General features: G+C 39.4%; 1 protein-coding gene across 1 annotated transcript in view; it reads left to right on the plus strand.

Moving 5' to 3' along the window:
* Positions 1–4,754: 4,754 nt before the first annotated feature.
* Positions 4,755–15,286, plus strand: part of LRRTM4 (leucine rich repeat transmembrane neuronal 4) — a gene marked incomplete at both ends in the record, with an annotated part of 221,127 nt that continues 210,595 nt past the window's right edge. The window contains one exon of the mRNA XM_079547499.1: positions 4,755–4,809. Within this exon, the coding sequence (XP_079403625.1) occupies positions 4,755–4,809 (55 nt within the window). The remainder of the gene's footprint in view (positions 4,810–15,286) is intronic.

Consider the following 15,286-nt stretch of genomic DNA (forward strand, 5'->3'; position numbering starts at 1 on the left):
GGAAAGCCTTTTTTTTTTTTTTTTTTTTTTTTTAAAGGAGCCTTAAGATAGTCAATAGCAAAGGTATTATTTCCACTAACAGTCAAAAAATACATTAACAAGGCACTCTTTCAGGAAAGAAGCATGTTCTATGAAATATTTTAGTCTTCTGCCACCTACCATTGTAGTGCAACAATGGCTGCACCTACTTTGTCCCCATACAAGCATTCTATCTTGTGTACTCATGTATGAGCCTAGAATGCACCCTGGAAGGATGCATGATTTCATTATCCTTGAGATAACAGGCATCAATTTGTCTTTTCTGTTACTGTTGAAGTAACTGTTGTGCACAGTTTTGTATCTGGATAAAACACACTATGAATTACTCTGCATCTGTTCTTGATGCTAATCCTATTACTAGCAACAGGATTAGTTCATAAAGAAAAGGGCTGTACTGGCCTACTCTACAGACACTGCTATGAAAATTTAGCAGAGCTTGTACTCAATACACCACTGCTTCACTCTTAAACATTGCACCATACCTAATGCTGAAATTCAGTGTACTGAAATGTAAATTTATAGCAATTCTGAAAGGGCTATTTCAAACTATTTAAAATCATTGCATCTTGGTAAATTTTTAGCTCTATACATTGCTAAACTGTGCCAGAAATTATTTCAAAATAACTTTTTTTTTTATGACTGATTTATTTCCATAACTGAAATCAGGCCATGCTACCTTAATGGGAAATTATCTTATGTAACTTAAATTTTTTAGAACCATTTTTCACAGCTTTGTTGGCGTTGATCGTAGCTAGTAGATCAAACAGTGCAGAACCTGCACACTTCCTTGGGGATTCTTCAGTATGGCAGTGAGACTTGAACACTGCTACAGATGCTGTAGAGAGGAACGCTGCTTGTCCTGCCCAGGGTGATTCTTGCTGTCCCTCTACTTTATTGCTTTTAATTATGCATTGGCCATCATTCTGATCTGAGGTTACCACTCTTCTGGATGCTACTTGTGTGGACAAGTGTGTTGGAAGGGCACCTTATTTCCACATGCCTCCGTTTTCTCACCTGAAAATGGCAAGAAAGATGCTAAATTCTTACCAGAGAAAGGGAGATGCTTAAGATTATTTTACTGCCATAGAATTCCTGTGCATTTCTCATTCAAGTCTCACTGGCATAGGAATAAGGCTGATGTAATCAGATGAAAAATCTAAACTTCCTTTAATTTGTCATTGTTCACTTTCTGTGTTCCTGAATTGTGTGAGGAGGTAACAGGGAAAGTAGCAGGGATAATATCTGTGAGCTGCAGCATTCAAGATTTGAAGGGAGCAGAGAGACATTGATGTTTATGCAGTTATTTCTGCAAACCTGTATCTGCAGATTCTCGATGTAGAACTGCAGCAAATGCCAACAACACTCTTTCCATTGGCTTTGCTGCATGCATTCCCCAGATGATGAGAACTAAGTTGACAAAAGCAGCTTTTTGTCAGTGGTGCTACATCTCTTGGATTCAATATGTCAGGACCAGACAGTTGTATATTTTTCTCTCCCTCACCTCCTTCCTTACTCTTCTCCTTGTTTTCACCCGATGTCTTTCCCCATCTCTTTCTTACCCGAATAGACTGAATACACAAACCCAAGCCAAATCATTCCTATTGCAGCAGTGCTGGCAGCGTGCTTATTGCAGATATTTAATTTCAATTATGAATAAAGGGGCCTTTTATCATTTCATGCTTCCACATCTGATTCAGATTTTTAAGAGTGGTGATCTTTGCTTTCCAAACAGGAATGAGAGAAGCACCTCACCAAAAGAGAGCAAATGCTGTCATTTGACCTTTTCAGCCTTTTGGATTCTGTGTGCATCTGACTTGACCAGACAGGTCTGGGGAAGAGAAAAATTAACAGCAGATGGATTTATGAAAAGAGCTCAGTGGCAGATGGTGCCTACAGATATTTACGGACATGTTCTCGGTTTTACAGGGTAGGTTTTTTCCCCTTTTAGCAGCACTGTTAGTACACAAGTATCTGTGTGTGTGTTACAACATGATGCTGGCAAATAAGGACTAAATTGTTAGCAAGAGAAGAAAACTTGAGGACTCCTAATATTGAGTTGGAGTACTTCAGAGTTCGTGTTTGCTCGTGGTTTAATCCAACAGCAAGCAGCAGCAGGAGGAATCTTTTTGGGCTCCTTCATCTGTAAATTCATGAGTGACCATTTTTCTGAAATGGGTTCATCTTCGATATACAGGGTTTATATCTTCTGAAGATCACTGTCACTTATACAGTTAAGAGCTCTGACTGGCTTTCCACTAATGCTTCAGTTTTGTACTTCGATAATGAAGATAATGATGCTGGACTTGATTATGAAATGAGCTGAGTTTCATGGCTTAAAATGTTTCTGTATATGGACTAGGTATAATTAATTTCTTTCTGTTATTACATGCAAAATCCTGTAACAGATGGACTAGTTTAATTTGGCAGATAATTTATCTGACGTTTCCCTCATCAATCATTAAACAATTGGTATATTTCTTCATTGTGTAGTCAGCTTTAAATCCTTTTTTGTTAGATGATTCACAGCATACTGATAGGATTGGTCTAGATCCATCGAAATCAATGAGGAGATTGACTTGAACAGGCTGTGAATCAGACCTCATTTTTATACCAGTTGATCTCAGAAGATGGCATAATTAGTGAGTGAGGAAAATCCAATTCATTTTAAGTCATGTCTTGCTTTGTAGTGGGATATTTTTGAGATGTTTCTCTGCATAAAGCATAGATACAAGTGAAGCAAATGTTGATTTATCTCCATTTGCAAGGACCTTTGTTGGAGAGCATGTTGCTGTGACAGTGATAACTGTAGATGATTTGTGAAGGAGTGCAGAGTTATGGCTTTACTACTGAAGCCCACTGAAACATCCCATTCCCTTTACTCCTTCAGTAGTAGACACCTCAGATCATGGAACAGAGCCACAATACTTGATAATTTTCATAGTGTGCAAGCTACTTGATGTTTATTAAAACTTCCTCCTCCCAAGACAGTGATTTTTTTTCCTATGTAATTTTTGGGGAATGCTTGAAAAAGGTGACCTAAATGAACCCTACAGTCTCATTAAATAGTGGAAACAGATAAATCTTCTCTTTGATAGTCTCTTGAATTTTTAAGTCTTGGAGTTGATAATGCCCATACTATAGATGTTGGAAATATGAATATTTCAGAAGCGGGCCATACCTTTTAAGTGGGGTGATTTGAATAAATGATTTCACTTTTCTTCTGCCTTTTAATTAAAACTACTGTGGCATAGGCTGCGTACTTCAACAGATCTTATTTTTAATGAATTTCATTAGGAGCTATTAGCTTTCCCAGTATTACTTCAGATTAACTCTCTCCTTTCTAGGATTTCCTCCACGTTTTGCTTTATCTTACAAAACCATTTGTAATGAAAATAGCCAGATCTCTTTTCCTTCTTCCCCTCTTTATTACATCAGTATGCACCGCAAAACCAGTGGCTTGTACGTCCTAAGCTAAGATAATGAGACCAATATTAATTCCAGTACAGCTGCTACAGGCATGTAAATGAAGCTTTCATCTGTCCAGCAAAGCGGCACTGAGATTTCCAAAGAACACCCAGGCTAAGCAACACAGTCAGGGAGATAGCAGAGGTGAGGGTGAGAGAGAAGAGGGTGTGCTAAAAATGGCCGAAATTTAAATGTCCTGAATTAATATTTCCTGCTAGAATCAATGCTGTTATTATCCTCTGCATTCCTTACTGCAAGGACATTTTGTTCTCGTTTATCCCTACAGATTGGGATGTAGTAATCATTGTCCTGTTAGTGCTGCAAAGCCCTCATACAGTTTTCTTAACATGCTAGCTTTTAACTCTGCTGGGGGACACACATTCTAGGTTGTGCCCACAGGGTGGAGAGCAGGTTGGAGCAGCTTGATTCATCTAAAAGCTGTAAAGTGTGCAATATGGCAGTGCACAGGCTAGTTAGCTCAGCCTCTGAGCAAAGCTGATTAATCCAGACAGTGTTGTGCTGAGCATGACTCCGTTACCTTGAGTTCTGGCAACTGATGGGGCTCAAGTATCTCTCTGCTCTGTTTTTCTGCATGTGGGGCAACCGTGCATAAAGAAAACTTACAAGGCAGCAGTTGGGTAAAACAGGAGGGAAATGTGGCCACGTGTGGTCTCTTATAATGCATTTATATTTTACCAATCAGCAGAGGCTTCCCAGAGCTCTAGAAAATAATTGTTTGATTGTTGGACTGTTTTGGGTTGGTTGTTTTTTCTTTCTCTTTTTCTTTTCTTTCTTTTTTTTTTTTTTTTTTTTTTTTTTTTTAAATCAGATTTCTTCTATGTGATGGTGCAAAAAGGAATTCACTGCAGTTATAATAGCAGACTGAATGATTCTGCATTGTTGTAGAAAGATGGCCCATTCAACATATAACTCATATTTCTGCTTTTGAACGTGCTTACTTCCAGTCCTCTTCAGTAAAGCACTTAAGCATGTATGAATGGCTTCAGTGGGGTTTAACCATATGTTAAAGGTAAGCTTGCTTTAAATGCTTTGCTGAATTGAGGTCTAAATGAAAGCAATATGCAGAACCTTTTGACAAACATCCTATTTCTCTGCACACAAGTGGTCCATTATTATAGGTTTGAAACCTACAGGGAGGCAGGCGATGTATGTCGAGTAAATTACAGTGCGATCTGATTATTGTAACGTGCTCACTTCCCTGAGAGGTGGCTCAAAGTTGCCCATGCAGGATGTCCCTTTTGACAAAGTTTTATGTCAGTGGCAGTAACGAGGAGATGAACTCAGGTATGTTTTTACAGTATCTTTTCAAATAAAAAGCGTATTTCAAATGCATACAACTCTCTTTAATATAACTAAGCCAGGAATAGGCAGGGACTCCGTTTGGCAAGTACCGCTGATCTTTGATGAAGTTGGAATCCAGATATCCATTTTCTTCAGATCTCTATCTCTGGTATACATTAGGATGATATAGCCGGTAGATGAGCTCTATGTGTTATTAATCCTTCAGGTTACTGCATTTTAATGGAAACGTATCTGAAGGGATGCAAGTCATAGCCTTGGAGTTCTGAGGGATTGATCTGAGATTGTGAGGTTGAAAGTCTGAAACGAACTTTTCATCATTGCTGTCAGGAAAATGAAAGAGCAGAAGCAAATTTCACAAAAACACATGATTTGGAGGTAATGGAGAACATTACAGTGGATATTTCAGTTCCCCAAAGCTCCACAGATGGTACTCCAAACCCAGGGATTTTCCTGTCTCATCCAACAGCTGTCCCTTGGGTTGAACTCCCCTTTGCTCCCCAGTTCTGGTACAAGATGTGTGCTGTTTCTTTAACAACTTCATAGGATATCTGGAGCAAGGAAAGCCTGGAAATGCCTGTTGCTTTGATGCCCACGCTTACCTTCTGCAAACCAGGCAGAGAAGGGACTCCAATGGACTCCAACCAAGGTCCTGTGTTTGGGATCAGCTTTTTATTAGTCTTGAAATGGAAGGAAAAAAGCTTTGGTGCTTATAAGTCTTTGCATTTTCTTGTACACTTTCACCCTGTTTTATTCGTCATTAATACAATACCTAATTTTGACAACTGGCTTATTTTAGTTGCCACGTTGGCATCTATTTTGGCCACCCATGTAAAGAACTCAACACTCCCACTGTTACTAAAAGGGGAGAAGAAAAGGGAATTCCTGGAGCAATTTCTGGTGAATGTACAGTATGATGCGTAGGATGGACCAAGCAGTCCCTTAGGAGCTATTTAAGAGCTTTTACTAGATGATGAGCATAAAAACAAGGTTTTACATACCTAGGATTTTCATAAAAACCTGTAAGATCGAACACAATCTTGAGGGAACTTGTCCAATCTCTCAGGTAAATAAACTTGTTAACAAAAGATATTTCCTTAAGCATTGCAGGTTTTTGGACAACTGTAATCTATGTTTAAATAAGAGACCAAAGCAGCTGTTTCAGAATTATTTCAAAATGGGTCAAAGTATATTTTTATAAATGTGAGAAAACCTTATTTACTTGCTAAATGCTGTTCACCCCAGAAGAGTTTGCATGGATTCCTGTGTTATTCTGTGCTATATTCCCTAAGGAACATGCTCTTACCAAACAAGCAGAAGCGAGAAAAGTTGTTAGACATTTCTCAGCATGCTAATGTTGGTGCTTAGCCTGAAATTCAAAGGATGATGATGTCTTCGATAAACCAGTCTTAATAGAGGCCAGAAAACATCACAGGTGACTTGTGCCATTCTTTTCAATAGGGTCTTTCTCTTGAGAGGTACTTTGCATTATCTTAAATGCACAGCATACGTAACTAGTTGCAAGAGAAAAGCTTTGCCCCAGTGGAAAGACAGGTGAGAACAGGTAGGGGAGGTAACTCGTCAGAGTGCAGACAGAAATAGAAACCACATTTCTGGGTTCATCCCACTCTACCTGCTCAGTGATGTTTTTGCTGTCTCTTTTCCCGTGCTTTATTTGCTGTGTTTTGCTGGTAATAGTGCTCTGTTTTGTTGTTGTTGTTGTTTTTTTCCTCCCAAACTAGTGTAGGTCAGCATCTTTAAGACATTCATAATCACAATTGAGTGTTGACTCAATGAGTTATGGATCACATAATTTCTTGTAGCAGAGTCTTGCTTTTTTTCCCCTCAAGGCATTTCTTGCTGAGCGTAATCTTAAATTATGTGAGAATTTAACTCTAATTGAGGGCTTCTTTAGATTGACAAACAACTGCAGGAATAGGCACTAAAAGCAATGAATGAGGTTTTAACAGGTAGTAGTGGTAGGTGAATTTCTCGCTCCAATTTATAGGAGGGAGAGGAGGTTCTTTTATTATCTATATACCTGGCGTGAGATTAAGAAACAATGGTTCAAATGTTGGTCTGACCAGTTTATTACAAATCTTAATTAGGGAAAGGGGGAAGGGGAGGACGGACACTGTTATGAATTATGGTAATGAGGAAGGGAAGGAGGGCAATAGAAAAGATAGAAAAGAAGAAGCAAGGAGTCTTCATAGGAAGCAAGAGAGAGATAGTCACCACCATGGATCCAGCGAGGTTCACAGTTCAGTCTTTGATCTTCAGTAGTAGTGGATCATCGGGCATTGTTGTTCTGTTGATGACAATGATAACGACAGCAGTGACCATGGTGATGATGACCCCTTTTCAATGCTTTCAAAGTGGTCAGCTGTCTTTGGAGTGACAGCTCAAATCCAAAGTGGTTCAGTCAGCTCTCCATGGAGTAGCAGCTTCTAGCTCTGGGATCTCAACAGAAACTCCTTTGTTCCCACCTTCCAGGCCTTGCCAGCAGATAAGAGCAGGGATGCCAATCTGCATCCTGTTTTTCACAGAACACGATTGTATTTCCCCAATTTTCCCATACTTAGCTGGAGCTGTTTAGTCACAGGCCAGATTTTCCGCCAGTAAACACTCCTGAGCACTCTCTTCTGCTCTTCTACAGAGCAAGCAGCTCTGGAGGAAGGGGCTTTCAAATGTTCCCAAAGTGATGTTGATTGTCACACGGTAGCACCCATCACTTGCCTCCTCAACAAATCAGAGTCTTATCACAAGAAATACCTCAGGAAGCAAGCTTTGAGCCAAAAAAAAGAAAGGATTCTCACAGTGAAGTGTTCCAACTAAATACAAGTACCTCCTCCTTGTATTAGAGCTCTTGGCAGAGATGAGAAGAACTGAACTATTTTTTTTTTCTCCCCCTGACTTAGAAACATAGAATCATAGAATTACCAAGGTTGGAAAAGATCTCCATGACCATGTGTTCCAACTATCAACCTATTACCAATATTGCCCACTAAACTATGCCCCTAAGTACAACATATAAATGTTTCTTGAACACCTCTGGGGTGGTGACTCCATCTCTCTGGGTGGTCCATTCCAGTGTCTGTCCACTCTCTTGGAGAAGTTTTTCCTAATGTTCCACCTAAAAAGGTTTGCTTCAACTTCTGTCCTTTGAATATAGTTTCCTCAACTGCTGGGAAATGCAGCTAGCTTCCCTTCTCTGAATGCTTTTCTTAGAATTCTCTTGAGCACCTTTACTTGATGGAGCAAGAGTTTGCCCTGCGTGAAAAAGGACACGAAGAAATTCACCGTGGGGTGATGAGCATGGAACAGGGCAGTGGTCATGGCCAACATGCCAAAGCTCAAGGAGTGTTGGGACACTGCTTGCAAACTATAATAGGGTTTGGGTGGTCCTGTCTGGAGCCAGGGGTTGGTCTAAATGGTCCCTGTGGGTCCCTTCCAAGCCAGGACATTCTTTGGTTCAGTACTGCAGGGAACAGATGAGGCAGGCTCATAATGTTGTGTTCCCAGGGTGAAGGAACCTGTCACCACTGAATGTGAAAACTTCCAACTGCACTTTGATTCTGAGAGGGAAAGCCAGAGATGCAAAAGGGGATGATCAGATGCTGAAATTACACTGTGAAAATAATACAGTGTCCCTCTCTGTCAGCCCTCTGATGAGTGTTCCCCATGCCTACATAATGCAGCATCTCAGGGTGTTAGGAGGGCATGGCCAAGAACATCATTTCCTTTGCTGAGAGGCAGCGTTTGTGTCAGCTGAAAATCATTGGGTGAAAACATCTCAATTTGAAATTTAGTCTTAACATCAGGGAAAATGACTGAACACTCAATGTTGATTAATTTCAGGAGACAGTAATGGAATCTTCTGCTCTATTGTCTGAGGTTCAAGTAGGAATTATTTGCTATTTGATAAGCATTTAATTCCTGTGGTGGTTACATATGTTTATAATATAGTTCAGTGTTTCTGTTCTAAAAGAATGCTAAATTCAATCTCTGTAATGCTTTGACTTTTCTCAATTTGAGATCTGGGTGGTGTTTTTTTTCCTGCAGAAACTTTTTATTTCCAGAAAACAGATATTCTGTTGCCTGGTTGCTCTTGGAGAGTGGGTAATTCCATGTTGTGAGGGAGTTCTGGAGATAAATAATGGAAGATGTTAATTTATTAAGTTAGAATAAGAGTTACAGCCTTAAAAATGGGTACTTTCTAACAACATATATACTTCACAACAGTTTGACAGTTTTGCCGATGTGTTAAAATACTCTCAGGCTTTTTGTACAAAGGACCTTGATTGAGATAACCCCTTACAGCTTGTGTGAGTCTTATAAAACAGAAACGAAGATTAAAAAAATGAATTAAGAATGAATAATTGGTCTCTTGAGTATGAAGATACTGTCTGTTTTTAAAGGACATTTGTGTGTGCCAAAATTGACCTTTTCCTGAGCAAAAAGTACATATCTCTCTGTCTCTAAAGAAGAAATAATTGCCGAAGTTATTTGTGTCACAATAACTTATTAATCTGGAAGGATGAAGACACTGCCCAGAGGTCATGTATGACCCAGTAATGAGACCATCAAGCATCGCTGTAAATAATTAAACCAAGACACATTACTTGGAAACCCTTCCTCCCCCCCCCCCCCCCAGCACATTGAAGTTCCTTCATTTTATAAATAATTTCTATTGCATGTAGATCACCTTCAGTAGGTCTAATCCTTCTCCTAGAGTCACAGTCTTTGCAATGTTTGAGCATCATCAAGATAAAAAATCTTCTCCTTATTTTTAAGCACCTTTTGCTTTATTTCAGTTTGTGCCCATTCCCTTTTGTCTTGTTTTTGGGCAGCGCAAAGACCTGTCTCTGTTGTCCTCTCCTTTCCATTGGGTTCTCAGGCACATGGGTGTGATTATGCTGGGTCTTGTCTTCGTGAGGCTTCCTGTGTCTCCTTGGCTGACAGGTCCTTCATAGAATCATTAAGGTTGGAAAAGACTTCTAAGATCTCCAAGTCCAACCCCAACCCATCCCCATCATGCCTATTGACCATGTCCCTCAAAGGTGCCATGTCTCCACATTCCTTAGACCACCTCCACAAACAGTGTGTTTGCATTACAAACTTGAGGGCAAAGTGAGTGTTTTTTGTGCATCACTTTAGAATGTAAAATAGGTAACAAAGTACTCAAGCTGATCTGGTTCTGCTAGTAAGCATCCAGCTGGGACACGCGTAGCATCACTTCATGTGCACTCAGTCAGTGGAGGATGTTTGTTATGAATGCAGACAAAGAATTTGGGCTTTTTGGATCATTAACAAGAGGTTGTCTTGTCTGACTGTGAAGTGTTTCACTCAAAACCTCACAATTCAATTGCCACAGATGACAGTTACCAGGTTTACCTGAGAGGCGCGTTAGGACTCTGAAGTTACTCCTTGCTTTATCACTGTGGACAGAGTAGTGTGCACATTTCTGAAACATTTCCTGAGGGTTTTTGTCAGTCTATCCTTTATTATTATTGGGATTTAAAAAACAACAACAACAACCAAAAAAAAAGTGTTGAAGGAGTCCAGCAAATATCTTTTCACTACCATTTAATATGCTTGGTTCCTAAACAATTGCAATTGATTTTGTTTGGTCTTGCAAACACAAATTATCCCATAATCATCTTAGCCTTGCAGCCATGCTTACATTGACTTGTTTGTGTTTTAGAGAGAGAAAATGCAGGCATTGTCATGAAAATAAGAAAGGTTAGAAGGAAATAAAAAGTGGTGGGATTTTTTCACTTTCCTAATTGGCAGGATGTGCGCTCACTTCAATTAATTTTCATTCTTATAGCATATTTAGTACAAAGCAAGGAGTGAGGTAAATTTCAGAATTAAATAAATGACCTTTATTTTTGCTTTTGCTTGTGGTTTCTGCTAAATGGTTATTTCAGGGTTCATCAGTGACAATCTCTTAGACTGTGTGATTGCTGCTTCTACTCAAAATGAGTACATACAGCAGAATGCTAAAGGGACAGTATTTTTCAACCACAATACATTTCTCTACAAGCAAAGCTTTGTGGTTCAGTGCAATCAAAGTCCTGGAGGATGAAAACGTACAGACAATTACTCACCATTTTTGAAACACAGCATTTCCTTTGACAACCATATAGATAAAGGGCGGGGTGTGCGTTAGTGGTACTTTTAAGATTTTTTTTTTTGCTAATACGCTTTACTTTTCAAAAGTCCTTATCTCAATTTTTCTGTACTCATTAGCTTTGTAAATGATTTGGATTTCTTCTGACAGAATAGCAAAGGTGGTAAAACCTATCACATAGTGAAAGCCTACCAGCAGACACTGATTTTTAAATGGGACCTGTATCTAAGCAGCTGTCCAAACCCCAAATTGCCTAAAATAAGTAAAAATTGGTAGGGTTGAATCAATAGGGGATCTTGCTGTGAGCTACAGGTATATAGCACATACCCTTTTATTTGTTTCATACAGTTACAGTTCTCTAAGTAGACTTTACCAGAAGGCACAATAATAAAAGAAACTCAAATGGGTAATAACCGCAGGCTCCTGAAAAATGATCCTGGTTGTGATGCAGCATTTGCTGCTATGGTGGCATGGGTTATGATGGCACAGCCAGAGAACCATCATGGCACGTGGAGAGCAAGCCTGGCTTCGTGCCTGTGCCGTTAGCATGGTGAGAAATACTGCAAAGCCTGCAGGGCAATAAGCAGAGCTATTTTAAAACAGAGTGAGTTTTTCCACGGCTTTTTGGTTTTTTAAAGACAGTGGGATTATCCTGAGCTGCTCCGGATTTACTCCAATATAATATATGCTAGAACATGGCCTGAGCTGCCTCCAGATGCATTCTGCGTGTGATGGGAGCATTCAGAACTTCAGAATAGTGGTTTTGTAAATCAGCCATCAGTTTTATTTTAAGTTCTGTTCTGTAAACATCAGACACACTACTGTAGGACTTCAAATCGTATATAAGTTCAAAACCAAGTTGGACTCAATGATCCTTATGGGTCCCTTTCAACATGGGATGTTCTATGGACTGTTTCATTAAGTCTTTCTCTTACATAACGTGTTAGGCTGTTTATGTCAAGGCTGAAGCAGAGACAGCCAGAGCAGGTTGCCAGGGCTGTCCAGGCTATTATCCAGGCTACTTATTTAGCTTCGGTCGGGTAGAGCAGTCCAAGTGGAAGTTTATTGATGCTGGAATTTGGTGCCTCTTTAACATAATGCTCTGAAAGGGTGTCAAGTAGTGTTTTCCTTATGGCTAACACAAATGTCCAGTTGCTTCTGTATCTTCTTTTCCAGGAGCAGGTAGGAGCAACTCTTCAGGACAAGATGAATTGAGCACTGCAGTAGGTAAAGGATGCTCCTCGCCACGAGGAAATAATCCCCCAAGCATACATTAATAAAAAATTGATGTACATAAAAAGATTTTGCCCCTTTTTCGAAATACTTATTCCTTCTTAATTTGAAGATATTGGTAATCACTGTAAAGTTTCATGATTATTTTTAATCTTGATTCATAGGTTAATGAGATCCTGTGACGATAAATTTCACTAGTTAGTGTGTTGAATAAGAAAGGACATAAAAGATACGTTTCCACAACCTGCTGAATGGTATTTTCTCTGATGAATCCCTGAGTTCTGATGGGGATTTCTATTTTTTTGGAAGATTGTTTCCTTTTTCCCACAATTCTTCTCTTATTTCACTCTCTTGCAAAATGTATAAACAGATGATTTTTAAAAAAATCTTACCGTGTTTCTGATCATTTGTTTCCTACTTTTATGTGATAGGAACAAAACTGTGTGTTTACATTTCCTCTTTTTGGTTTGTTTACGTTATCAGCTCCTTGAACAACATTATCTGTTAATCTTTCTGCAGAGCAACTTGTCCCCTTGCCCATGACGGTGACTTCTAAATGCTACTGCAATGCAAGCAAGAAATAATACTATACTTAAATCAGATAAATAATAATGTTCTCTGCAGCTGGTGTGCTTTCATACCCTCAGTGCAGCTTTGCATTGAGCTGAAGTCTCAAGGCTGTGCCTGGAGTCAGTGAACAAAATGAATAGCATGGTTCTTCCACAGCCAGGATAATTTCCAGTAGGACACCCGTAATTGCTGTGAATGCAAGCAAATTAGTGATGTTAGTGCCACATGCTTGTTAACTTTGATCAGCAGTTATACCTGCCGTGGTGGTATCAGTAGGTAGAAAGAGAAGGAGATCAGAAAGTTTTCATGCCACAGAACCCTTCAGCTGTCATTCCGCTCTGCTGTATGAGAGGGGAAGAGAAGCTAAAGATGCAGGAAAAATGACCACCAGCAGCTGCTGGATCCCACTGGCTTCCACAAAGGTTTTCAGAAGAGGACAGCTACATGCTGCCGTTCTCAGCCTTTCCTGCCATAATCGATGAATGAGAAAGGAAATTACCTTTGGTCAGATTCCAAAGGCTTAGAAGAAACAGGTTTCATACTATGGTTGGTACTCAGGAGCGCAGCTGTGGGAGAAAGTTAATGGATGCCTTCACTGGGGTGGAAATCAGTCTTTTGCAAATTTTCCTTAGTAGCATGCCTCTTTCTTATGTTCTAAGGACAGTTCCATAAACTGTCTGCAGTGTGAATGTACTCCTAAGGCCTATACAAAATTTCAGTGTACAGTTAGGTGGAGGCCAGTCTTTTTCTTCTGTTCAACTTAGTGAGAAAACAACCTGGTGCTAATGCCTATGGGGTTTATAGTTGGTTCAGGTCCCTATAGTAGGCATCTAAGCCATGAATCTTCTCACTGGATTGAAATCTCCCCATGAAGAACATAAAAAGGGCAGTGAGGGAGACAGTTTAAGAAAATTTTCTGAATTCCAAAACAAATGAAAACCATAGCAAGGATTAATGTTTTTGGTGTTCCAGATTGTGTATGTCACGTGGAATCAAAACTGATCAGAAAAAGTCCTATTTGGGGGAGACTTTGTATTTTGAGTACACTTGAATAAAGATCCAATAAAATACTCAATTAAAATCATTTGGAATTTTTCACTTAACTGAGAGTTAATTAACCGTTGTTTGTGAAGAATTCAGCTGTAATTTATTCACCTATTGTCATTTGAAGAATGAAGCTTACTGAGTGCTGAGAGCTTTCTGTTTACGTTTCAGGTTCCAGCTTTGGGTACTGCATGTTGGAAATCCTGTCCTTTCATGTGAGAGCGTCTTATGAAGAATTCTGATCTTGATTTACAGAGCGAGTTACTTCCTTGCTGAAAAAGCGGACTGATGCCTGGTAGAATTATATGCAAGCACTAAGGTATGTATCTGATTCACCCTTACAGTTTCTCAGTTTCTTTTCACAGAGCAATGGATGTGGGAAGGCACCTCTGGTTGCCAGTATTCTAACCTCTTCTGTTCAAAGCAATTCATCTAGATCAGGCTACTTCAGCTGTGTCCAGCCATCTGTGAGTATTTGCGATAGTGGAGGTTCCACAAAATCTGTGAGCAACCATCTCATGATGGCATTTCCTGTGCTTATTGCCCCTATCACTGTACTTTTGTTTAGCTGGTAAGTCGTCTAATTTCTCAGCAGTGAGTATGGCACCACACATACAACTAAGGAAATGGTTTTGCTAATTGTATTTAGTGCACAAAAATAGACAGTGCTTTCATGACAATCTGGGACCAGGTTAGAAGAACATTCAGGAATTCAGAAATAGTTTTATTGAGCAATGTTTTAAAGTACCAGCCAACTGGCAGTGGTTATGAATTGTTGACAGTTAAATGCTTAGCATACAAAGAGTTAAGGATGAGAACTTGAATGTATACTTTTCCATCAATAATTCACAGGACATTAGAGTCTCAATGTCAGAAGTTTTACCTCTGCACAGGATGGCAGTATATTAATGAACTTGCTCCAGCTATTACGCTCTAATTGCTAATTTATTCATAGTTTACTATCAGTGGGGAGAGAGGGGAAAAGAAAAACCCAAGGTCTGAATTCAGTAGCCCTTGAAACAAAGATATATGCTAGCTTTAATTGCAGAACTTGATCTCTGATTCATATATATATTTCACCTATTGTGAAATGAGACCGGATTAAAAGAAGCAAAGTGAATGCAGCAAAGATAAATTGACTTGAAGTAAACCTTATCACCAAATCATTCCTCTGGATGTTAACAAAAGTAAGGTGATTGTGTCCAAGATGATGTAGTGAAACACACTCTAATTTCCCTAAAAACTACCCTGAGTTCATAGCATTTAATCCTGTGATTTGATGGTTATCACTGGCTGGTTGACATGTCTCTGTACAGAAGATTTACTGTCACAAAAATGCCCACCATGAGTTGAAATGCATTAATGAGGCAATGATATGATGCTGGCCCATTATGCTAACTGCTGTATAAGCAGGAAAACAAAGCGTGGTGGTTCCTTGTATGCTGTTATTGGTCTGTTCTGGGAAAGTTTTACTAGTTACAA

Source organism: Tetrao urogallus (genome assembly GCF_951394365.1).
Source record: "Tetrao urogallus genome assembly, chromosome: 27".
Classification (NCBI taxonomy): Eukaryota; Metazoa; Chordata; class Aves; order Galliformes; family Phasianidae; genus Tetrao; species Tetrao urogallus.